We start from the raw sequence: 25,004 nt of genomic DNA on the forward strand, positions 1-25,004 counted from the left end.
AGCTAAATAACTGCTTACCTCTACTTGAATGAATTCTGAGTGACATCTTCAAATGGGATAAGCCAGTGGTAAATACATGCCTTGGAACAGCCTAAAAAAAAAAACACACATTGAGAGCTTAACTCATCAGCAGAGACTACAGCAGAGAGCTACAGGTTCAAACTCTTCAGTTTGTTGTAAATAACAAAGTGGGAGAAAAGCCAGAAGTCTGCAAAGCTTTTCTATTTCCTTCCTTCTGGTTTCCCTTGAGTCTTTATAAGTGCAAGTCAGCACACATACCACATTATTTTATTGTGAGAACCTTTACAGAAAGAGGGCAAACCTTCAACATTGATGGCTGGAAGCCTTTGCATTAAAACGATCACCGTTGCTCCTCCTCCCTCACTCTACAAACCTAGACACACTTCAGGTGCGTTCTCCACACATTTGTTGAGAAAGCCTCCAAACAAAGGGAGCAAAGTTCCTGAGCTGATTATTTGATACTCAAGCTTTCAAACCTAGCATATAGGCAGATGGAAGAGTGCACCTGCTGCTGTATTTGAATGTATTGAGAGGGGCACACCATGGCCACATCCATTGGCTGGCTGAATGCTCTTATAGGTGAGGTCCTCTTTGCTTCCTGGGAACTGCTCAGTAATAGCCATATATCAACTGTCAGATTTCAGATCTTGATCTATGAATGCAAGGGCAGAAAACTCCTAGTGTCACTGCCAGGAGCTTTATTTGCATGGTTAGCAGTGCTCCAGTTTCTTCCCCTCCTGTTTGCATGGCATCAGTCTGACTGGGAACTGGATTAGGAATATCACTGCTGAAATCCAACTATGTCAGTACTGGTACTCAGAGACTTGTCAGCAAGTTCTGTAGCTATGCTCCTTTGACCTTGTCTGTGTTGGCTGTTTACTAAGTACTCATGATAAGACCCTTGAACCATAGCTGCATATTTTCACTAAAGCCAATATGTCACCACTGTCTCTTCTCTTGCAGACTTATGTGACCTGTGCCTTGGGGATTCATTATGTTGGTTACGTGATGATCTGCTTTTCAGCTGTGAATTCCCTTTGTTCTCTGCTCTTTGGAAAGATCTCTCAGTTCACGGGTAGAAAATTTCTATTTGCATTAGGTATGTAAAGGCCACTGGAAGGACTGATCACCTCACATAATACATCAAATCCAGTGCTCGACCCTTTGCATGCAGGACAAAGTGAGAGCTGTCTGTCAGCTGGTAATTAAAACCGATGTGGAGGCAAAATTAACTCATGAGAAGAGAGGCAGCACAGCACACAGCTGTGCTCGAGTCACTGTCTTATGTTACTTTGCTTGTGGTGAGTTCACCCTGCCTTTGAGGGCACTGTCTAGTCAGAAAATGCCCTACAGCTTTGAAGTTCGTAGCTACAATGCAATGGTGATAAATGATCCCATAATACAGATTACAGATGTTGAGGTCTACAATGAACTTGAAAAGGATTTCTCCATTGCCACACCTTTTATGAAGCAAAACCAACCGAGAACCCAGTAACTGAGAATCTAGTTCCCTCTCTCCAGAGAACAAATTTCAGGGAGCAACAGCATAACGGGGGCAGAAAAATACCAAGAAATGTTTCATTTCTGTCCCAGTATCTACCCCAAGGAATTGATACCTTGCTTCCATCACACAGGCCCATATTGTTAAAAACATGTATTATTAGAAACTTCACTGGCTGAGTTAATGTGCATCACTAGAGGAGTTTCCTCCACAGGAGTTTTTAAACCTGAGCTAGAAAGAAGAAATTTAGAGTTCATTACATTATCATCACTAAGTCATCTGTGATTCTTCTATATGTGTCTGTGTGGAACTCCTTTTAGATGTAAAACAAAACAAAATAAAACAAAACACACCACCACCCAACAATAACAATAGCAATAAAAAAATAGCATTAGTAATGCAAAGCCTCTGAAGCTCTCAAGTGTGTTTACTAGTCTTTGTACTCAGACTAGAAAGGTGCACCAGTGACAGGGACTAATCAGTTATCCATTTACATACTACTGTTAAGAAGGCAGTAGACCCTCAGGACATTCTTAATTGTCTTCCTTAGCCCTGAAAGGAAATCTAGCACTACTTAATCAAAGCAGAACAGTGCTTTCTCTCCCCCGCCACATGCCCACATGCCCCACATTTGGATTGTGAGGCTTTCAGCAGCCCCTTTTCCTGCTGAGTGGCAGTTCTGGTCCCCTGTGATAACAGCCATATCAGCTCCCAGGATCCCTCAGTTCAGGACGCTGCTCAGAATTATTAACAAAAGACTGTTAAACGATTGCATTGTATTGCATTTCATGCAATATCAACTCAGTCAGTACAAATCTCAATGAACCAGAAAGATTTTTGGATTGCCTTGTGCTTTAGCTGGGGGAAGAATTTTGAAGTGTGTATACCACTACCTCTCCTGCATATAATAGCGTTTATATTTCTCTGCTTTCTTTCTAAACTGACAGCCACAGCTACGAACACTGCCTGTATAATAGCACTACTGCTGTGGAAACCTCATTCTAACCAGCTTGTCGTGTTTTTCATATTCCCTGCTCTTTGGGGCTTATCGGATGCCATTTGGCAGACACAAACTAATGGTAAGTCTTGGTGACAATGAGATGAATTCTCCTGAGATATAAAAATCTGCATGTTTATATTTATAAGCAATCTGTTTTAGGACGTGCATAATAATTAGAATAGGTTTAAGACTACAACTGAAAGACATATATTAGCTCTTTAGAGACTAGAATAAATCAGAAGTTGAGAATGAGGAAGTAGAATACTTATTAAATATTTTTTCCATGATGCAGAGAGGAGAACATTGTGAAAGATGATAACAGTATTTAGAATAAATATTCTGGAGGAGCATATTTCACAGAAAATTAGAAGATTCAGAAGAATGTTACATTTAGTCTGTCTTTTGTAAAAAAAAAATAGGAGAGCACTCAAAAAAAATCAACTCAAATCTCAGCTACAAAAGAAGCAGTAAATTGTCTTTTAGTAGTTATTAGAAAAAAAAAAAGAGGGTAAAAACCACAGAGAACAACATTATGCAACCACACAAATCTACAATTCATGCATTTCTGATTTGTTCCATTTAAAAAACATAATCAAATGTGATAAGGTACAAAAAGGCAATAAAAAGAAGCAGAGTCAAGAGAGACTTCCATGTGAAGGAAGAATAATGAACTAGAATGCTTCAGCCTGGACAAGTGATAAATAAGGAAAGCAGAATGTGAGATTGTGAATAATATAGCAAAGATGATTAGAAAATGATTTATTCACTATTTCTCTTAATAACAGAACAAGTGGTATCAAACAGTACTGTCCTACAGCATGCTTCATAGCAAATGAAGGAAATGTTTTTTCCAGAAAATACATAATCAAATTGTGGTGTTCATTGCCAAAGAATTTATAAGAGCCCAAAAATGTAAATGGTTTTAAGCTGGCATTATATCATTTCATGGGGAAATGTTCTTGGGGGTTACTAAGCCTGCTGGTACAGAGGAAATGTAAAACTCAGAAAGTCCCTGTGTCTTTGACTTGCCAGACTCAGTAGGGGAAAGACCATTCTTTGGCAAATAAGGCATTCTGTACTTGCCTTATTTCTTACACTCATCCTATGAATTTGTTACTGCAATCTACGTTTGGACTTCTTGTCTGATATACTACACATCTTTAAAATCTTCTATGATCTTCTGCTCTGTGATACAATGTAATTATTAATTCCCAGCATTATACACAGTACAGACAACGAGCTGATACACACTCACTTCACACTACACACTTATACTTACCATTAATGGGAACTAGAGGAAGTGATCTTCTACAGACTGAAGACAGATTACAAAATGCTGTATAAGGCAAGAAAAAGCTACAGTCTCCGTTGACTTGAAATACAATACAAAATACTTGAAACACAGGCTGCTAAAGACCATCAGTCACAGTCTTTAAACCAGTGCCATAGCCTGTGTCCACAAGGTACTGTTGTAAATGCTCTCCCACTTGCTCTTGTACTTTGCTTCTTATTTCTCTACCTCAAATTCATATTTGGCAGATACTGTAGGAATACATAGGTGACAGAACTAGCTCACTTGTTAGTTCCCATATCTGCCCATATCTGCCTGTGTGTCTAGGTGTCCTCTTTCTCATCTCTCTGGTTAGCTCAGTAGGTGATTTGATGATTTTGCTCACTGGATAAATCAGTACATTTCTCCTAGAGAGCCAAAGGGAAATCACCATAGTCCTTTTCCTGGTGCTTACAGAACTCCTTTCCAGAACTCCTACAGTCACCTACACAAATAAGGAAGCAACCAGTCAGATCGCTCTGTCCTTCCAGCAGTTTCAGGTCACATCACTTAGAGCAGAGCTGTTACACGTGTCAAGCAACACCCTCTCATCTCAACCCACAGCCTTGTACCTTTGGTACAATTGTAATTCAAGTAATTGTAAGTCAGTGCTCTCATTGTTCAGGTTTATAAAGGGAGAGAATTGGTGATGATTTACACTCTTTGAAGTAAAGCTGGTAATTCATTTCCTGCTTCTCCTGCCAGCCATCTCCCTGGCTGTCCACCTCTCTCTTTCCCAACACTCTTAAGAATCATTCTCCAGAATCTTATGTCTCTCACTAAGATGAGGGATCTTTCCGGCAGTCCTTGTCCTCTGATACTTGAGTTCCCCAAGGACATCTTGGTGTGGTTCCAGCATGCCTGAGGAAGGCGCACCCAGTGCCCTCATTAAGAGAAGGGAGTAGGTACAGAGGGCTTCAATGTGAGAGATGGAGGCTGGAAGATAGTGCAGTTCCTAATTGTCCTCACGAGGCACAGTTTGCGTGCTGTGTGTACAAATCATTGTACTAGTGAGCTCTGCAGTGTTGTGACAACTCTAACCTCTATTATAGCACTGTCATGACTCACTCACACGTTCAGGCTCCTGCTGGATATTCATTAAAACCTTCAGATTTGTTGCTAACTAGGAAAAAGACAAATGTTCCTTATATTTGCACAGTATCCTTTTTTGTCATCTTTTACAGTTATTCTGCAGCTCCTAATAACAAAATGCACAGAATTCACATTGTCACAATGATGGCAAGAGATTGTGCAGTGACATTGCTCTATAATGCTGCATCCCAGAACAAACTCAGCAGTTTGAAATGCCTGTTTAGGACAGAATCTCTTCTCCTCCTCATCCGTTTTATAGAGGAAAAGCAGTACGAAAATAATAAGAGAAATTCCTGACTCTAACGGCTATGAGATGAGACTAAGACCTCTAAAATAGCATTAGGTCTGTGGTGCTTCCTTAGACAAGCTCCCATGAATGTCCTTTCCCTTTCAGCAGACTAACCGCTGAATAAATACAACATCATTGTGCTGCATACTCCAGGCATTTTACGCTAATTAGAGATGGTTTACTTTGGCCTGTTGTAGATATTTAATGCTAGAGTTCCCCCTAGAGGTACACAGGCAGACAATAGATGAGTCATTTCATCTTACAAAGTTTCCTAATGTGTTTGTGTACATGCGTGCACTCCATTACCAGTTGAAACCTGCTTCATTTCAGAGTGTGTACTTCCCTCTCTTATCTAAACTGAGCACAGTTGCTGTTATCACCTTCCTGGCAATAAGCGCACCTCAGGGACAACAACTGTGCAGCGCAGGTAGACTGCAGTAAAATAAAGCTCTCTTGAGCATGACAGGTGCCTTTAGAAAGGATGTGAATCAGACTGGAAAGTTTATAAACCTGGACAAAAATTATTTTCAGCAGTCCTCTTCCACGTCCATGCCTACCAACAGAGCAAGGGGAAAAGGCTGTAGGAGTGGGAAAGCAGGCAGGACAGAATTAGGACAGAATTTCCATGAAAGTGAAGCCCTACAGCTGCCAACAAGGATTCAGACCTAGCAGCAAGCCCATGCACTCAGCCAGCCCAGTGGGCCCTTCCACAGCTCCAGTCAGACATACTGGTGCCACACTGCACTTGGCAAGGTCGGTAATTAAGATCCAGCATTCTAGAGAACTTCGTTCTCTTTGACTTTTGGCTGAATATGCATATTTCAAATATACAAATTGTTAGATACAGAAATGAATGAGAAAAGTCAAGGTTCATCACATTCCTCCCTGCTCACCATAGCTGAGTCAGTGGAAACACTGGCTTCGTTATCACCACTGATGCTAGCTCAGCATCCAGAGGTAAGTGAGCCCTCTGCCCTTCCCGTGGTGCTTCACCAGTAGGACCCAGAGGCGGGAATCCCTGCCTGAATCCCAAGCATGGGTGTGCAGCTGACCAAACTCAGAGGGAGCTTTCAAGAGAACATGACAGTATGTAATAACTTGCCTATAAACCTTCCCCTTTTCTGGCTGATAATTTGAAAAACGAACTTCCTATCACTTCACTTTGAGACCACACATCTTTTCTTCCTTCCTCTCATTTTTTTTTCCCCTTTTTCCCTGTTATTTAACTTATCACAATTTATATGAGTGCAAAAATATTCTACAACAAAGTTTGTATTTTCTTCTGTCCTTTACGAGGGAAGGTTTATTTTCCCTGACGTGGCCTATTTATCCCTGTTGCAGAAAATGTGTAGTTTCAAACTTAACCTTCACAAGCCTTGTCTCCTTTTTTTCATTCAGGACTGTATGGTGTTTTATTTGAGAAACACACAGAGGCTGCCTTTGCAAATTACCGTCTCTGGGAATCATGTGGATTCGTCATTGCCTTTGGTTACAGCACCACGCTGCGAGTCTACATCAAGCTGTACATTTTACTAGCTGTGCTTATGCTGTCTATGGTGACATATGGAGTGGTTGAGTACCTGGAAGCTAAGAGATCCCCTGGGACACCTGCTGCTGCAGAAAAAGAAAATAAGGGACCTCACACCCAGGAAACACGTATCTAAGCCATCAGGGTCAGAGTAATCAAAGTCATTTTCTATAGGCAGGTTTCTATGGGTGTTCCAAAGTTCCACAGCTTCAAACAGATTTTGAGGCCAAGAAAATACAAATGTCTTAGGAGTAAAAATTTCTCTTGACATTTCAGCCTTATAAAGGAAGATTATCTGACTTCATCCTTTCATACAACTGAACACCTCTTTTTTTTTTTTTAATTAATAAAGTCTCACTAAATATATACAAGACTCTTAAGTCTTAACAATTTTGTATTTGTGGATCAGACCTGGTACCACAGGTTTACAACCAAGGCTGAAAAAACCACATGCAACATCAGAAGATGGCAGCCACTGGAACTGCTCACCTGATTGCAGGGAATGCAGTAGTTCCAGTGATCTGTGATCACGGAGTCACCATTTATAAAGATCTGTATTCTTCTCATTCTGCCTTTTTTAAGCACTTGCTGTGAATTCTCTTATAGTCTGGCTGTATCTACAGTTTGTACCAGAACATGACTGTCAGGCAGCAAGCAGTCCAGGTCTGTCTGCACTGAGATCCCATCTTCACCCCGTACTGCAATACCACACAGGTTCTGATCTCTCCCACAGCCACAGCTGCGTTCATCCTGCAATGAAGTAGCAGCTCTTCTCAGCCTGAGGCTGCCTGTGTGAGATGAGTTTTCCCAGAGAGCTCGCGGACTGAGCTGGGTCACGCAACGTCCGTTGCTGAGGCAGGTGGTGGGCATACCATGCATTATAGCACCATCTGGAGCTTAAGACAGTCAACTTCGAGTAATTAATGCTGATGCTTTAACAGCTTCCACCGTAAAAGGACGAAAGCCCGGGGGGGGAGGGAGAAAAGGCAGCAGGACGTCCCTCCGCAGGCAGCCAGACAAGGCTCTGGGGCCACCGCCCGCCCTTCCTCATTGCCAAGCAACGGCCGCCGGCCCTTCCTTCCTCCGGCCCCAGCAGCCGGTCCCGCCGCTTCCCGCTCACTCGAGCGCCTGCAGCTGCGGCCGGAGCCGCCCTGGAAGGGGTTGAAGCTGGCAGAGGTACGTGCGGGTCAGCAGGTCCGCGGGGTGAGGCTGACCTAGGAGCGAGTGCAGTACAGTGGGGCTCTGCCCGGCCTTTAAACTTATAGCACTTCTGCTCAATCAGACACTGCATGCACCTGCTCAGCCTTACCCCAGTGCCTGCGAGCTTTTGTTGCAGGTAGCCCACACCCAGTGCACATAAGGGGCCATGTGGTGTAGCCAGATGGGATGAAGCTGGATTGGCAGGCATCTTTCCTGACCTTGCAGTATGGGGCTGCTTACTGGACAGAAATGAGACCTAAAGGAATAATTAGAATGGTGGTTTGTGAGACAGAATCCCAATGCAGGCAGCTTGCAGACCCACATTATGGTATGTGGCCCTGAGGATTTGAGGATTTTAGTACACAACACTTACCAGTCAGTCTGCTGAGTTTAGCTATGCAGAGGCAGTCCACTTGAATGCTGCAAGCAAACAGTTTCACTGCCTAACCATTAAAGATCATATTTCCACAAGATCTCCCTCCAACAGGTATAAAGACAAGCAACTGTGATGCAGAAATAGCTGGTAGCAGCCAAGGCAGACCTGGAGCCCTGGAAGAGGCTGGGACTGTCCGGTAGCCCCAAGGTCAACACACAGCTCCACAGGAACGGTGAGGTCACAGCTGCACTCCTTATTCTGAGGGGAACATCTGCAACAATAGTCAGTGGGTGTTGGATTCCAGCACACTCACAGGCAGCTGCAGCCATTTCCACTCTGTGGATGAATGTCTGCAAACACCTAGGTGGATTTTCAGGTTATTAAAGAATGGGCCGAAAATGGAGAGCTCAGGGAATGCAGGCAAAACTCTCCTAGATGATGAGGTGAGCATTCATCTAGGCACATGTCTGTATAGATGAGTAAAATTCACTCATTAAAAATCACTGTATCATTCTAGAGTTACTTTTTTAATATTTCTGTAAGAGCTTCTGCTTATTTGTGATAGGACTTGTTTTTTAAAAGCAGGTAACTGCACTCTCATTGTTTTCTTTGTATTTAATTACCTGGAAGTATAAAGCTCATGTTGTTATATCAAGGCGTGGTGAGTCAATTTCCTGTATGCTGTTCCCTGAGTGCCAGAGGTATGAGAGATATGCCATTAGTACACCCTGACATGGAAAACCACCAAAGGCAGCTTCATTCTTCAGATACTACTAGCAGCCTAATTTATGATTACCTACCAGACTAATCATATCTGCTCTAGATTCTTGTGCAACAGTGCTTTTCACTGAAACACTGCTAGTAGTAATGCTCAGCAGTACAAAAAAGACAAAACTAACTGCAGTCCTAAGATGGCTCATCCAAATGCTTAGTATGGCTATTTTCAGTTATGCTTTTTCTCAATGTAATAATCATTGCCTAAGATTGTAAACCAGTTACTGTAAAACTTGCTTTGTTTTGCACATTATACACACACACACACACACACACGCACACAGAGCATGTCACAATGTCACATACTGCTGCTTAATATCAGACAGGAAAAAACTCCCAGGAAAGAAAGCAGAAGCAAAGACAACAAAAATTTCCTGGGCTCACTATGCCACCAGGTTAGGTTTGTGTACAGGCTTAACAGCAAACACAGCTTCCTGGGAAGTACTGCCTGCAAGAGACACAGAAAGAAGTCTTTCTTTCACCTTTGTGGTGTTAGTATCTAAGTTATATTATTATGCTGCAGTATCTACCATGTTTCTTTCCTGTTTCCTACAAACCCTTACCCAAGGAAAGCTCTCACTAAGGAGAATTCAGCTACAGTCTGTAGTTGAGCCTGATAGCAGCAGCAAAATGTATTGGACAGCCACAACAAATACATCATAGAAGAGGACCACCAAATGTCAGATGTGGAAAGTGAAGCATGTTTTATATCATGCAAGAAATTCTGAGTTGTTTTCCACAAGCAGATGAAATAAGCCTTAATCTGTTCTACAACTGACAAAACTTTTAAGTTATGTTAACTTACATTTTATTAATGGTAAGACATTAAAAAGTCTTTCTGAACAAGAACTGTCGAATCTGGCTTTTCAAAAAACATAAGTGAGATATTCTGACAATTTCAAAACAAAGAAAATTCAGAGTTTTAAAAATACCTGGCAGATTATTTTTCTTCTGTGGAAAAAATTCCCATATCAAGAAATTGTAATATTCAGTAATATTCATGAGTTACAGAAGTTTTAGGACAACTGCTATTATAGTAGGCTACCTCAAAGAAAGAGTAAATGCAAGACTGAAGATGTACAACTTTTCAGCAGTCAATGCTTTGTGCTATCTTAACAGCTATCTGGTATTTATGCCCTTCTAACATATCTTTTAGCTTAAACAAGCCTTTGACTTCTCTTTCACGGGCAATGGAAACACAGGAGTGATATGCTTTGAGAATGTGTTGAGAGTGACAAATGTTAAGAATACAGCAAGGCTGATGACTGTTAGCACAACTTGTAGCATTGTTTCTTTCCTGACAATTCTGTTTTCTTTTAACTAGTAAGATGGAAATGTTGGCAGATGATAATGCAAGTGAAACCTTGAAGCCTTTGGTGTTCCGTCTCCATGAAAATGCCCCTGCAATAATCCGTGAGGTTTTACTGGAACGTGGTTGGACTGAATTTGACCAAAAGGAGCAAGATGACACGGACTGGAACTTGTACTGGCGGAACTCACCTTTTCCTATGACAGACCACCACAGTATTAAACCATGGCAGAGACTCAACCACTATCCAGAAGCTGTCAGGATCACCAGAAAGGACTATTTGGCAAGGCATCTGAAACGTATGAAAGGGGCATATGGATCAACACTGTATGAATTTAGTCCAGTGGCATTCATCATGCCCAATGACTATGTGAAATTTATAGCAGAATACAGCAAAGAGAGACAGACAGTAGGCAGACCTAGCTACTGGATTTGCAAACCTGTGCATCTCTCCCGTGGAAGGGGCATACTCATTTTCCAAGACATTAAAGACTTAGTATATCACTGTACAGTCATTGTGCAGAAGTACATTAGCAACCCCTTGCTCATTTCAGGATATAAATTGGATCTTCGCCTTTATGTGTGTGTCACCAGTTTTTGCCCACTTACCATTTACATTTACGAAGAGGGACTGGTGAGGTTTGCCACTGAGAAGTTTGACCTCAGTTCTCTAGACAACGTCTATGCCCACTTAACAAACACCAGCATAAACAAATATGGAGCTTCATATAAAACGTTTAAAGAAGGAATTGGCTGTGGTTGCAAGTGGACATTCAGCAAATTCCGTTCTTACCTTCGAATTTTTGGGGTTGATGACATGCTACTGTGGCAAAAGATGAATAACATTGTGATTCTCACTCTGCTTGCTGTCACTCCCTTACCAGAGGCTTCCAATTGCTTTGAGCTCTTTGGCTTTGACATCCTGATTGATGACAAGTTCAAGCCATGGCTTTTAGAAGTGAACTACAATCCAGCTTTGTGTTTAGATTGCTCCATTGACGACACTGTGAAAAGAAAACTTCTTCATGATATTGTTGAACTGCTTAACTACAAGCAGGTTGACACTCACAGGCAGAATGAAATGCCTGGGTCGAAAGCTGTTAGAAGGCAGGCACGCTGGAGAAGAACTGGTCAAAGCACCCCGGAAGAGACTCCTGGCTTACTTTCTGGTCGAAAAGTATCTACTTGTATTTCTGCTCCTCAAACACAACCTGCCCTGCAGTTTGCAAGAGGATCAATTCATAAGGTGTCTTCCCTGACCAGGAAAACTGCCAGAGCACATCCAAAGGAAACACTGACTTCCCAGCTGCGGGAAAAGATGAATAAGCCAAAAACATCCTCCCAAGTAAAAATTGAAGCTAAAAACAAACAACTCCCAGCTGTACATTCTCCATTCATTTCTGCTCAACTCAGCCGGTGGTCACCTTCACCTGAAATCTGCAACTACAAGTTAAGCACACGCCCGTATTTCCTCTCTGATAAAGACCAGATGCCTACCCGCCAGGTAGGAGGTTTTGTGCTTATTTTTCCTTTCAATGAAGCCGCACTTCAAGCTTCCAAGGACAGCACAGATGTAAAGAGCATCATAAAGGAAATAAACAAATTAGTGAGCAAACAAAATAGCACAAGACAAAAAAGACATAGACTGTTTAACTTCATGATTTGTATAACTTCATAATGTTAAATCATGCAGACATCATGAATGACACCGTTAGCTTGAAGGTATGTGGGCATGTACTGAAGTTGTATAAGAAGGAAATATTTCAAAGCATACACAGTGTAAAAATTGTGATTTAGCAGTTACCACGAGAGATTATTTTTGAAAATGAAAATGCTGAATAACTCTTAGAAGTAACCTCAAAATAAAAATGGAGAATTTCATTTCTCAAAACATCCTCAGAAATACCTGTCTTAATATTTATCTCAGAAATCTTTGCTTCTTTTCTTTTCCCAGCTTTATGATTTGAAAAAGCTGGTCAGTTTACACTAGGGAAACATTCAACTTGCTCTCAATTTACAAAGATGCAGGTGATATGAATCACACAAAACAATAACATTTTTGAACAATCCAGTGAGCTGCCTGGCATCACTTTCCACAGGTTAATTTTGCACTGTATGAAACAACAATATGAAAGAACTTTCATTTTATGACCTGTAGGATTCTGAATCTTATGGAAAACGAGTTATTAAGAAAAAAAAATAATGTACTGACATACACTGTTACAGTGGTGTTCCCCCACCCAAATAAGCCCTTGATAAAGAAGGCTTCCTAAGGTGAGAAAGAAATTTGATATTGGAGGGCAGGACAAACTGCAAATATTGTATTCAAGAAAAGCAAATTAAACCTCTGTCTCACAGACTCTGTGTTAGCCACTCAAAAGGTGTAGCAATTAGGCAGTTTTGCTTTCAGTAGAACTTCTTCTCTGATTAATTAAGCATGGAAGATTAAAAAAAACATTGAACTGAGACATCTGAAGCTTTAAGATTACTACTCTTTTCTTGTACACCTTTGCTGCCCCCAGCTGTCTAAAACTGAAATTATTGTTCAGAAGTCACCTACAGTGTATTCTAGGTTTGTCTCAAAATTGAGGCCAGGTACTGGCTGTAACATAGTTCCTGTAGTGCTAGAAGACCTGTGGAGAGAAATAGGGTTTTCCAGCTGTGTCCCACATCCCCAAAGATTTCATAAAAACATGTTCACTGCATAGCACAGAAGAAAAGTTATAATAAGCTGGCTTTTCCAAAGTAGGCAAGTGTATTGCTACAATTAAGGTAAATATGCACCACAAAATTTGGATTATTAGTGTTCCTGCACCATATCTAGCAGAGCAAGCAGCTCCTGATTACCTAAAGCAAATGGAAGGTAAAGGAGACAAGGTGTGAGAATTAGCCTGTGAAAAATAGTATAACTTGTCATAATTGATCTGTGAAGGGCTCCTTACCTGCCAAGGCTCATTAGTTACGTATTTTTCTGTCTCCCTTTCTAACAAAATTAAATGGCACCCCTTACTTCAAGAATCCCTTTCCTTCTGTGCTATAAAATATTGCTTGAAAAACATGTGCAGAGACCTAGGAGGTTACGCATATCACTTAAGTGTTATATCTGTACAGGACTGCATGCCTTTTATTCCAGAAGAAGAACATGTCCTACAAATAGAATCAAGAGTGCTTAATTAGCCAAAGGGCAAGCAGATCACAAACAAAATTATTCCTTATTGAACTTAAAATTATAAAGGATTATATGCGCAGATAAATGAATGGCAATCAACAATTTAAGGTAAGTTTGTATTTTACTATAGAAACAAACAGGATGTAAGCATAACAACTGGAGAATATGCACTCCTTGTTAAAAAAAATTCCTGAGAATAAAAGCACTTGTGCCTTAGAAACATCAATTTTCCTAACCAAACTGAAAGAGAGAATTAATCATATTTACTGTTTTTATGATGGTCAATTGAAAAGACAAAAAAACCACACACATTTGTTTTAATCAGAGGTTACACTGAGCAGAAATTCTTAGTGAAACACACGGAAAAGAATGATCTCTTTGATTTCTTTTGATTAGACTTTCCTTTTACAAAACATATAAAATGTATTAAGTGTTTCAGAAGCGAAGAGCACAGATTTAAAATTGTTCCTTTGTTGTAACGAAGCATAAGCAAAATAATACAATATTATTACCACACCATCTGACATCAAACTTCTTGGATATTTAGAACATCATAATTAAATTCGTGAACAACAGCATGAGTATGATCAATACTAACAACATTTTCTACTCTGCTCAATCTGTTTCTTCCAAAGATGATCTGCAATATGAACGCTGATGCATTGGCAGTCTGGTCCACTGGAAGGTAAAGAAAAGAGAGAGAAGTTCCATAATCTTGCAATTATTTTGCACATGGGTGTGAGAAAAGGCCAAAGCAGCATCCTATGAATGTGTGTTTGTTGCTACAGGAATTTGAAGGGCACGAGGAAATAATTGGTCTTTTCAGTCACTGGGCAGTGAGACGAGTTCTACAGGGGAAATGCTTCAGTGCTTTGGAAGAATTCAAGACAGATGATGGACAGTCAGTCTACCAGGAAGGGAGCTGAAAGTAGTATCTGGTAAATGATTAATCCCTCTAGGTATTAAGCGCAATTCAAAGAGCCTTAAAACTGTTGAGATTCACTGACCAGAAATGTTTTTATACTACTGGAAGAATAAAGGCAGTAATGGGAGAGGTTAATTCAAAAACAAAGCAACACAAAAGAGATCTGAGAAAAGAAAGATGTAAGAAGCGTCACTTTTATCTGGAATAATGACCAAAAAGGAGTAAATGTTACATTTTGTCTTCAAATACACTAGACAGTATTCTCAGACTGTAATTGTATCATTTCATGCATCTCAATGCAAGCCTTTTGCCTCTTGCCCTGTCAGGTGGCACTGTTCTGAATAGTCCACATTCCCTCCCATCAGGTATTTATGTACATTGGTATGACTGAGCCTTCTCCAGGTTCAAGAGCCCCCGCTCTCAGCCTCTTCTGATATATAAAAGGTACCTTAGCATCTTCTAATTACTCCTTTTTTTTTTTTCTACTTCCCTAACCCCAGGACACAAATGTAGGCTAGTCTCCATCCACTAAGATTTTTATGTGTTTTTTTTTCCTTTGTGGTATGATGGCAATTTGTAGTTATATAGAACACAGTGGATTGAGAGTATTATCCTTAGTTTATTTCATTAGAAATGGTGTTTTTCACTGCTGCACATGTTCTAATCTTAATAATTAACAGCAACAGAAAAGCAGAGACATCAGGAAAGAATCTTTTAAACCATCACACATGTCCAGAGGGGGGAGAGATTAAATCGTACAGAGAAAGTATGTTGAGCCACTTACATACGGTGCAGCCACTGAGGGGAGGAATCACTTCTTATCTAGGATGATATTACCCTCTTCATCTTTGATTCGAACCCGTCCAGACAAATACTTGGTTTCTTGCCTGCCATTGCAGTACACAGTCTTTATGGTTCCATCTGGATACTCCCTCCTCTTGAACTGTGCAGTGTGAAACTCCTTCTGGCCATTACTGAATACCACTAGTTTATCTCCATTCCTGAAAACAATAGCCATGAGTGAATGGGCCATAAAGCACTGCACGTTATTAACCTATCATACCTAGTTGCCTAAGATGGCACAATGAAAGTAGAAACTTTCATAGGTTATATAATTCACCTCAGAATTTACATGTGTTCACATCAGAGATCAGTTATCACAATCAAATTTCAATAGAAAGGTGCTTCTATACATAATAACGGATGGTAGGATCTGTATTTTTATGAATACCGCATGCAGGGATCTCAAGGCATTTTGCTAATACAAAAATCTCTTTTACAACAAATGCACAGAATAGGCATGTATAATGAATTCCTGCTGTTATTTGTCCTCATTTTATATGATGAAATAGAAGCAAAGAATTCAAAACATTTTGGCAAGAACAGAAAGTGAGTAAAATACCAAAGAATAGAACCCAAGAGTCTTCTCCAGTCCTACATTTTTAACACAAACAACTGGCTTCCCTTTTGCTTGCAAGTTATACTGTTGCCCTGGCCAGATGTTGAGAGTGACTGCAAAGTTACATACAACAAAATGAGAAATAGTTCGCAGTTACTTTACCAGTGACATTAGGTCACCTGTGATTCAAAGTGGAAGCAAACAACTCTCAGTTCCTCATTGTAGCAAAACACTTGTTCTCAACCAAATTTCTTTCATATGGAAGTTTTCCAGCCATGCAGAATTAAACCACAGTTGTATACACTAGTAACATTAAACTTGTGCCCAGTGCCAATTCCTGTCTCTAAAAGGAGACTTACTTTTCTACTTTTACTATTGTACCATCTGGGAAAAAAGTTTCCTCGAATCCATCACTATAGAGGCATTTCACTGTGTGATCTGGGAACACAATTTCTTGTGTGCCATCAGGATAATGCTTTTCTGTGGAAAACAAGATTTAAAAAAATGTCTTTGGAATTATTTCTCATAGCTTTACACAGAGCTGGATGAGATTTTTTTAGACTTTGTAGTGAGGGTAGAAATTTTATCCAGTGTACCACTAGAGAAACTAAAGAATCAAATAAGATAGTAAAGCTACAGAAATGATGCATTTATGCCCCTTTATTATCTTTCTTTGTAGAAAGAAATTGAGCAGTAAAGTGATGGATCATACAAAAAAAAAAATCAAGAAGCAAAGACAAATCAAATTTGAAGAAAAAAAGCAAATCTGCTGGAGTTAGGTTCAGACAACACTTACGCAATTAAGACATCCCCACACATATAGTTCACATCCACAAATTCTTGCATACCTATCTGATTATTAGGGAACTGCAGCACCTCTAGGCCCCCTGGATAAGCAGTGTGAGTTGTCTGTGCATCTGCATAGTAATAAATCTGGAAGGACAGTGAACTGTTCGTGAGGCATAAGATGATTAAATCATAGCAATGTGTTTAAAAAATAAGCCAACTTTAAGAAGTCATTTCAAGGCCATTTTCTTCAGGTATCTGCCATCCCTAAAAGTTGATACGTTTACATTTTAATTCCTTTCTTTCATTCACACCTCTCCTCCTGGCTTTTCCCAGATATTTCTACTTTCTGTAGTGTAGAGCAGAACAATGAGAGTGATCTTCTCAACTCCCTGCGGATAGGATCTCTAGCTTCAACCCATATACTAATAATTTAAAACGTTCACATTCTTGCCAAGATCTTACTCATCCCCACTTCAGCTCATGTTCTTATTAAACATATTTACCTAATGCTAAGAGGGAAGAACTCCTGTGCAACCCACTCTAAAATATACAAAAAAGCAGTCCTTTCTTCAGATGGCTTCCCCTACATTTTGCCTTCTTCTGGTTTCCTTTGATCTGCTTAGCTCAATCCCTGCTCGCCCCTTCTTTAACTGTTATCTTCACTTCTTTCTATTCTTGTCCTCCCTATTCAGGGCTGTGGAAGCCAACACCCTTTCTCATCAATTTATCCCAGAAATGCTATTTCAAGATATGCCGTAACATAACATTAATGCTGTAACACCATGGAAAGCGCAGCAGCAAAGTCCTAGGTTACAGAGGGTGAGAGTGTGCTCAAATGCAACAGCTGTAGACATAAAAACAAAGGAAGAAGTCTGCTTACATTTAGAAGGTCTCAGGCAGGCAGGGATCTCCAGCAGGATATCCTTGCCTCCACTAACAACCTTTAAATGAGATCTGGGAAGGGCTGGATCCTGGCTCCACCTCTTCCAGTCACTCAAGTACACTGCATACACCTGAGCTACCCTGGGTTGGCCCTGCCTTCCCACCAGGTGCTCAATCACTGCTTCAAGCTGTGACTTAGCATTTTTGCTACAAAGATGAGCAGTAGGAACTTGTTTGACAGATCACTTAGCCATACAATTTTCCTTAAAGAAAACAAATGCGACATACCACTCTCTGATCTGGCATAATCTTCTTTACATCTCCATTGAAAAAGCTGATTGTTGTCATCTTTTTATCAGCACTGATCTCTTTTTTAGTACCATTGCAGAAAGTGATGATTCGACGTCCATCAGTAAGCACCTCTTCAACCTTCAAAAACATAGTGCACCTAATGTTGCTGAAGTCAAAGGATGCAAGTTACACTACACTGCCTTCCAATGAAATTGGAACTTGAAGTAACTCATTGTACTCATTCAATACTTTTGCATTTCAAAGCTACCTCAGCAGCATTTGTGCATTTTTTTTTGCCTCACTTTCGTATGAGAGAAAAAAAGTCTGACATTATCTTTTAGCAAAATCATCCCTTTTCATGCACTTTGATTCAAATTCCCACCACACCACCTTCTCTTCTGTTAAGCACGATAAGACAGATTGCCCTGGGGCAATAATGCAAAAATACAGGCTGTTCATTGGCCGACTCAGTTAGTAATGGTTTGTACTATTTTCATATATGCTGGTACTCATTTTCTGTAGGTTGTCCTGGATTATGCAAATCAAAATGATATATTAACAGATAGCTGACGTGTTAACAACCATTTTTTGCAAGTAACGTAAGCTTGAGTGGACAGTCAATACTACAGAGTTAAATGTATGCAGAGATTTCTTACAAAATTGATCAAGACTTCTTAACAGGTGGCAATAATATTATCAGTGTACAAAAAATATGTTGGAATAAGACTTCCTTCCTAATACAGCCTCTAGTTAATGAGTTTTCCAGAATGACTATGGGAGCTAGTTCTGTTCAGAATATAGAAATCCCATAATTCAATTCATTTAGCAAAGTCCAAAAAAAAAAAGAAGAAAACCATATGGTGCACTATAGCTTTTCCTTGTATTTCCAGTGTTGTCACAGGCTCTCTACAAAAACAAACAAACAAAAAAAACAAAAACACCACACATTCCAGCAAGACAAGAAGGATAAATATCCTCAGGGAAAGGGGATGAATACTGAGGGCAAGATTTTAGTTTTAGAAATAATTTTGTTTTAAAAAAAAAGTTATAGAAAGATATTCTTATAGATACTTACTACAAAAGTCCTTGTTAGAAAAAATTCCAGTTAGTTTAAATAAGAATTAATGACTCAATCCACCTTTTGGCCACTCTCATGTTGAACAAGCCTTGTCCAACACTAAGTTTTATGAATCAAATACAGTGGTAAAAAGGACTTTTTCACAATTATTTTTCTTTCAAGGATCAAAACAATGAATAATGTATTTTCTATTTCTATGATAAGGAAACGTGATTGGTAGAAACTTTCACACAGTCTATCTCAGTGCTAGTTATAAAATAATAGGTACATCAAACCAGTTTCCCCTGAACAATGTTATATCGCAAAGGCCTTTTCCATGTGTGCTTATTGGAAAGTATCATTAATCAGCACATGTATTGACAGGAGAAGTTCTGAACTAAATAGACACAGAAACCTGTGTTTTATTTTACTGTCTGAACTTAATATATTCTAAGGCTTATCAAGAATTGACAACTGTGATTGGACATAGATTACCCTCAGTCAGCGCAGTAGGAGATAAGAAAAATTGCTTAAATGATTTCCATCCCATCAGCTATATAATAATTTCCTGCTACTCATAACGTGAACTTTACACTTAAGCTCTTCATTAAGGACTCTTTGAGAGATAATTTTCTATGACTACTTGAAGTAGCAATTCCTATCAGTTGCAGCCCTGTTGGTGATCTCTTCAAGCACCCTAATTTATCTCACCTTTCCATCACGATGCTCTATTTTTTCCTGCACCATGTCCTCATTTTTCCTTCTTTCTTGATGTAACATTGACCGTCTAGATAATATTGATTTTGGAGGCTGCATCTATGAAAATATCACAGTCAGAATTATATAGACAGGCTGTAAAAATATTTTCACAAATTTTCATCAACTCTTCAAAAAAATGTTTACTTTTACACACAAAGAGGAAAGTTGCCCTTCTTTCCGGTATTGTCCTGAACTCATAGTTTTTTTGATGAATTTTGATGTTTTAGTTGTAACTGCAATTGTTGTGCATTAGTTCCAATTAACGCCACCTACCAAAGCAATATCAGGGAATGAGTGCATTGTGGTGAAACTGCACTATAGGAAATGGAGAGAACAAACAGAACAGCAAAGAACAGGATTACCTTTGAATGAATGCAGGGTTACTGATTTGCAAAGAAAGGCACCTATGCTAGCAAGATCCACCTTTCAAAACAAACCACATTGCTCTTAGTTGTAGGTAATGCTGACTATGTAATAACTAAGAGTAATTCAGGTTGCTATGCATTCAATTTACTATTACAATTTTCCTTTGCACTGTCTGGTAGCATAAAGGAGCCTTAAGTTAACTGAGGACTGGCACTTGGCATCCAGAGCAGTTACTATCTAATTCTCATTACAGCAGTAGCACGTGTCAGCCTGTGGGATCCAAAGGAACTGGGAGTACTGCTTCCCACAGGGCTTGAAGTTGTCAGATCGATCCCCAAGCCTCTGTCCACTGCACAGCATTTGCAAAGTGTTTTCCATAGCGGTTTCTCTTCCCTCTAAATAGAACATCCTTCAGTTCTCACTCTTCTTACTAATATGGATTTCATACACACAGGCCAACACAGTTTGAGGTAACTACTGCTTGTCTCTATATGTCAAGCTATGTTCAAAGGACTGAGCATACTTTCAGAGTAGTACTGCTTCCAGAGCACGCATGGAATGCCCAGTAACGGATGGAAAGTCCATGTACTGGGAGGCTCTGAAGCAAGCAGTGGGACCTGAACACTAGACGAAAAAAAAAAAATAATAATAAAAAAATCATCATGCATACTTCAGCTTTATTCTGGAGAAAGGCACAAATCTTCCAGATACAATATTCCCCCTCCCTCCTGCCCCTGGATCAAAACTTGGATCAAAATTGCAATTTCATTAAGGAAACAGAAGTTGTGTCCTTTTGGGAGATTGTAACTCAGTATCAGTTTCAGATTAAAAGTTCTGAGTTTTATAGTGGACAAGAAAGAAATGGGAATGGAAGATTTTCTTAGTGTGTTTCACTTCAGTTCACCCATGGAAAAGACAGTTACTCATCATATAAGACCCAGAATCACAAGTTGCTCCAACCTTTGCTTCAGCATCCAGAAGAGTAGGAGAACTGCTTGTAAGTACTTTGTTCTCATATGCAGTTATGCCACTTCTCCTTTGGGTCGTTGCAAAAGCCACTTTATTCTGAGGTTTTAACATTTTTTCTGTCTTTTTAAGATTAGGAATCTCTTCTTCCTGAACCAAAATTAAAATACTAACTAGCAACATAAATCTACTAATGTCCAACGGTCATGCGGAATATGTTGGTAAAGAAATGTACTTTGTTACTTATAAGCCATTAAAATATTGTTTTAAAGAGTGTACACATCATATAAGAAGAGATAAGAAAATAAATCCAAGAGAGCACTGTTGCCAGTCAAATGGGAGTTAGCATGCTGTATGTGAAAACTGAAGTCACAGGCAGTGAATTATTTTAAAGATTTTCTTAGTGAAATACCTGTGTTTCCTCCCTGTAACTGCAGAGCACAAAGCTGCACGTGTTATTGCTGGGCTTATTTGAGAGGAACGTGTCTTCTGAGATAATTGAAGTGGGTGAAGGTGTGCCTATAAGGAAAAGCAAAATTAAAGAGGATATAGTCATGTTTCTTCACTTAGTGCAGAAGATCATTTTTAAAGATGCTAGCTCTCAGATGCTTGCTTGCGACATGTTGCTTCTTATACTGCTAATGGTGGCTTGCTCATTTTTGAAGGTCCTTTGCCCTGGACCAAAGAGAACTGCAGACCACCTCCATGCTCCACCTTCTGGGCTTCCACAGCAATAAATTCAGCACATTCTATTCTCCTTTTCTTATCAAATGCAAGTTTCATACTTCTCAGAATCGTAGGAGAGTTTTAGTGACAATATATTTCCTGTTAACCAAGGGTTGGAGATCAATCATTCAGATGACTCTAAGGCAGAAAATTCCCACAAGTCTTACCTTTTTCATAAGATGATGACTTATGCCCCTTAGAAACACTCAGATGTGAGCCAACTCCAGGTGATTTCCTCTCATCTGTTCTTCTCCCAGTAAGAGAGGGTTGATGTACAACCTGAAGCAATATGGAGAAGTTGTGACATACAGTCGTGCCTTGCTGTAACGTGGGAGAAATCAGTGATATGGATGGAGTGTGCCTCCCCTTCCTGGGAATGTCTGAGCACAAGACCTATACACTGACACAGTGCTTGTGTTTCATCTTAATTAAGACTGTTTTGAAGAAAGAGACTGTAGGGAAAGAGCTGGAAGAAGCCCCAGATGGGGCTCTGTCTTTCCTCTCAAGAGCTGTATTTTAGCTGTGGCTCTTTCTCTTGATCCTCATTGGGTTGCCAAGACAATGAAGCATGGCACATCACAGTCATGAACAACTTCTCAGGACAAAAATTCTTTACTTGGAGAGTGACAAAGCACTGGAACAGGCTGCCCAGAGAGGCTGATATTCAAAACGAACCTGAACATCTTCCCACATGGCCTGCCCTAGGGAACCTGCTTTAGCAGGGGTTGGACTAGGTGACCTCCAGAGGTCCATTTCAGCCCCTATGGTTCTGTGATTCTGTGAAATATTTCGATGTATGAGCAGTCCCTAAGATGATTTCAGGCAAAAAAAATGGTACAGTACCAAGGCAAGAAGACCAAGCAACAGCTCTGTGAGAAAACATAATCCCAATCTAAATTTTGAACAATATTGTCAAGAGAAAATAGAGGTAGTTTAAATAGACCTCTCCATTGTCTTACTTCTTCTGATTCAAAAGGTGTCACTCTTCCCTGGTGAGGTGTTCTCCTGCCAGTTGGCGTTGTGCTTCTGCCAAGGGTGCAGTGAGATGGTTTCTTTTCTTGATGTTCCTTTGTTACCAGTCTCAATGGATCAGCCTTTTGTACAGAGCTTTTTATTGCCTAAAAGATTAAAATACATTTGCATGAAGTTAATATAAACATAGCATTAGAATCCTTCTACAGCAGGTGGCTCATTCAATTTTTAAAACTTTTGGAAGATGTATCTCTGTGTATGGATGTATATATGCATATTTTGTATGTTATTCCCTCTTTGGACTCGGACCACTTCCCCCAGTCATCTGTGGATGAAGGAGAGGGGTAATTCTAAGTACACAGTGCAAAGCAGCTGTTGCTGCTCTTAGGCTCTTATTCTTCAGTCTAGCCACCTTGCCAACCACAACCAAAGTATTCCTCCCTGGGAAACCACAACTGAGCTGATCCAGAAAAGTACGTCGAGTGGGAGGGTTTTTTTGTTTTTTGTTTTTTTTTGCCAGATGTTCACCTTTTTTATATTTGAAGTGTCTCATCCACTGGACAATGACTACTTGGGAGCACAAGAGTAGGCAGTCCATGGAAAAAACACATGTGCCATCAGCTTCATTTGCCCAAGCCCATGGCTTATTGCTCAAGGAATGGAGCACTAACAAACACAAAAGACTAACCAATTCCTTCTCCAAAAACAGTCACTAGAGCCAATTTTCCATAATGATTATAAAATTTTCTGTACTGAACTCACAGTTTAAGGGATTTTTGTCATACGTGATGATATCATCATCTTTATATTAATAAATCACATTAAAATTTAATGGTCATGCTTACAAAAACAGAGTCAATGAAGAAAAATTATCTGAACACCAGAAGATGGTAGAATTTTCAAAAGCTAAATCTTTTCCTCTAAGCACAAAACAGCTTTGAGCAAGAGATAGGTTATTAATTAGCTCTTTCAGACAAGTATGCTAAAAGATGCAGAATTGAATAAAAATCATTGCTAAAGGAATATGATTTTTATTTAAATTCAGACTTTTTATTTTTTGAAGGCAAATTCTGGGAATATGCCAAAATTATCCAAATACAATCATTTTCATAGAATCCTGGAATCACCAAGGTTGGAAATGACTTCCAAGATCATCCAGTCCAACCATCCACCAATATTTCCCCACTAAACCATGTCCTTTAATACAACATCTAAATATTTCTTGAACGCAAGATTTTAACTGTACATTTTAAGTATACATGAGTATGCAGTGACAAAATACAACTGGACCTCAGCTCAAGAAAAATGATTTAGTAGTAAAGATCTTCAAAATTATTTTTGATGAAGTGATGTAAATCAGAAATTGCAGACTGAGAAAAGGAAAGTGCTCCTAAGCCACTGTTATATTGCTAAAAATATTAAGACTGAAACTACTAAGTGACTGAGCAGAACTCAAAAAAAAAAAAAAAACACAAAAAAAACAACAGCAACAAAACACAACAGGGGTTCAGTTTCACAACAACTCAAGCCAATCTCAACCCAAATTACTGTAGTCCCTCTCTGTCTCCAGATGCATGTTTCCAGCCCCTTCCCTGTACAGCACCAGGAACCACAGAGTGGGAAGGGGCTGGTTCAGCAAGTGCAGTCAGGCAAAAATGAACTGCTTATTCTGCCCAGTTAGTTTTGAGCTCACCATCATCAGAAGAGCCAAGAGGGTCACAGCAGTGCAAGTTATCATCAACTTCAGCCAGACACTCATATGTGGCAGGTTTTTGTTTTGTTTTTGCTGAGTATATTATATAGAGACTGTTGAAAATCAAGCCTTTAAAGAACTAACTACATAAGACTTGTAAATAGAAAATATTCTGTGGCAAATATTTATACATAGGTTCTGCCCTAAGAAGCCTATTTTAAAAAAAAGCTTCATCATCAAAAAGCATTCTTTGAAAAGGATGTTCAGAAATCAGAATATACTGACACAATGTATGCTATCTTAGCCAGGGGGCAAAGATCTGTACGAGATCTAAAAATAGGATGAGAGGAGGCACTTGCCTTTCTAACTTAAGGCTCTAACAAGCTCATGAAATAGAATGTGTTGGACTGCAGAAGTGAAGGAGAGAGATGAAGCCAGGGAGAAAGAAAATATATTTCCATGAACATGGTAAGTTATGTTCACTACATATCTAAACAAAAATCAATTCTGTTGAGGGTGCCACCAAATAGAGCACTGTTGCTATATGTGTCATTGTAAAAACTTCTGGTTTCCTTTTTTTTTTTTTTTTA

At 39.6% G+C, this 25,004-nt stretch overlaps 3 protein-coding genes and 2 long non-coding RNA genes across 17 annotated transcripts in view; 3 read left to right on the forward strand and 2 right to left on the reverse strand.

The window, feature by feature from the left end:
* UNC93A (unc-93 homolog A) overlaps positions 1-7,134 on the forward strand; it is a 20,493-nt gene extending 13,359 nt beyond the window's left edge. For all 3 annotated transcript variants that reach the window (XM_010707081.3, XM_010707079.2, XM_010707080.2), the window contains exons 8-10: positions 985-1,120; positions 2,470-2,601; positions 6,632-7,134. In XM_010707081.3, coding sequence (XP_010705383.1) covers positions 985-1,120; positions 2,470-2,601; positions 6,632-6,897 — 534 coding nt within the window. In that variant the 3' untranslated portion in view covers positions 6,898-7,134. The remainder of the gene's footprint in view (positions 1-984; positions 1,121-2,469; positions 2,602-6,631) is intronic.
* LOC116216325 lies at positions 14-10,429 on the reverse strand. The gene is made up of 3 exons (XR_004158879.1): positions 8,961-10,429; positions 8,335-8,608; positions 14-91 (listed from the first exon to the last, which is right to left on the reverse strand). It is a non-coding gene; the product is annotated as an uncharacterized LOC116216325 (long non-coding RNA).
* On the forward strand, positions 8,481-15,329 carry TTLL2 (tubulin tyrosine ligase like 2). 4 transcript variants are annotated; one of them, XM_019612862.1, is made up of 4 exons: positions 8,576-8,780; positions 10,436-11,924; positions 14,225-14,274; positions 14,378-15,329. In XM_019612862.1, the coding sequence occupies exons 1-4, from the start codon at positions 8,773-8,775 to the stop codon at positions 14,400-14,402; spliced, it is 1,572 nt and encodes a 523-aa protein (XP_019468407.1). In that variant the 5' UTR covers positions 8,576-8,772; the 3' UTR covers positions 14,403-15,329. The 4 variants fall into 4 exon arrangements, with proteins under 4 accessions (XP_003204115.2, XP_019468406.1, XP_019468407.1 ...); XM_003204067.3 differs by lacking the exons at positions 8,576-8,780; positions 14,225-14,274; positions 14,378-15,329 and adding an exon at positions 8,481-8,569 and having other exon boundaries at positions 10,436-13,424; XM_019612861.1 differs by lacking the exons at positions 8,576-8,780; positions 14,225-14,274; positions 14,378-15,329 and adding an exon at positions 8,482-8,569 and having other exon boundaries at positions 10,440-13,424.
* The window catches only part of TCP10L2 (t-complex 10 like 2), a 34,253-nt gene continuing 22,775 nt past the window's right edge, over positions 13,527-25,004 (reverse strand). For 5 of the 8 annotated variants that reach the window (XM_019612860.1, XM_019612857.1, XM_019612854.1 and 2 more), the window contains 10 exons: positions 22,709-22,867; positions 21,917-22,028; positions 21,436-21,542; positions 21,018-21,173; positions 19,644-19,748; positions 17,873-18,013; positions 16,762-16,846; positions 16,273-16,393; positions 15,299-15,515; positions 13,527-14,267 (listed from right to left, as the gene is read on the reverse strand). In XM_019612860.1, coding sequence (XP_019468405.1) covers positions 15,326-15,515; positions 16,273-16,393; positions 16,762-16,846; positions 17,873-18,013; positions 19,644-19,748; positions 21,018-21,173; positions 21,436-21,542; positions 21,917-22,028; positions 22,709-22,867 — 1,176 coding nt within the window. In that variant the 3' untranslated portion in view covers positions 13,527-14,267; positions 15,299-15,325. Of the gene's footprint in view, positions 14,268-15,298; positions 15,516-16,272; positions 16,394-16,761; positions 16,847-17,872; positions 18,042-19,643; positions 19,749-21,017; positions 21,174-21,435; positions 21,543-21,916; positions 22,029-22,708; positions 22,868-25,004 lie in introns of those variants that run through there. The other 3 variants (XM_019612856.1, XM_010707073.3, XM_010707074.3) reach the window with 3 other exon arrangements.
* Positions 24,379-25,004, forward strand: part of LOC109366035 — a 12,352-nt gene continuing 11,726 nt past the window's right edge. The window contains exon 1 of the long non-coding RNA XR_002112028.2: positions 24,379-24,882. This is a non-coding gene — a long non-coding RNA (uncharacterized LOC109366035). The remainder of the gene's footprint in view (positions 24,883-25,004) is intronic.

Source organism: Meleagris gallopavo, chromosome 2, assembly GCF_000146605.3.
Source record: "Meleagris gallopavo isolate NT-WF06-2002-E0010 breed Aviagen turkey brand Nicholas breeding stock chromosome 2, Turkey_5.1, whole genome shotgun sequence".
NCBI lineage: Eukaryota > Metazoa > Chordata > Aves > Galliformes > Phasianidae > Meleagris > Meleagris gallopavo.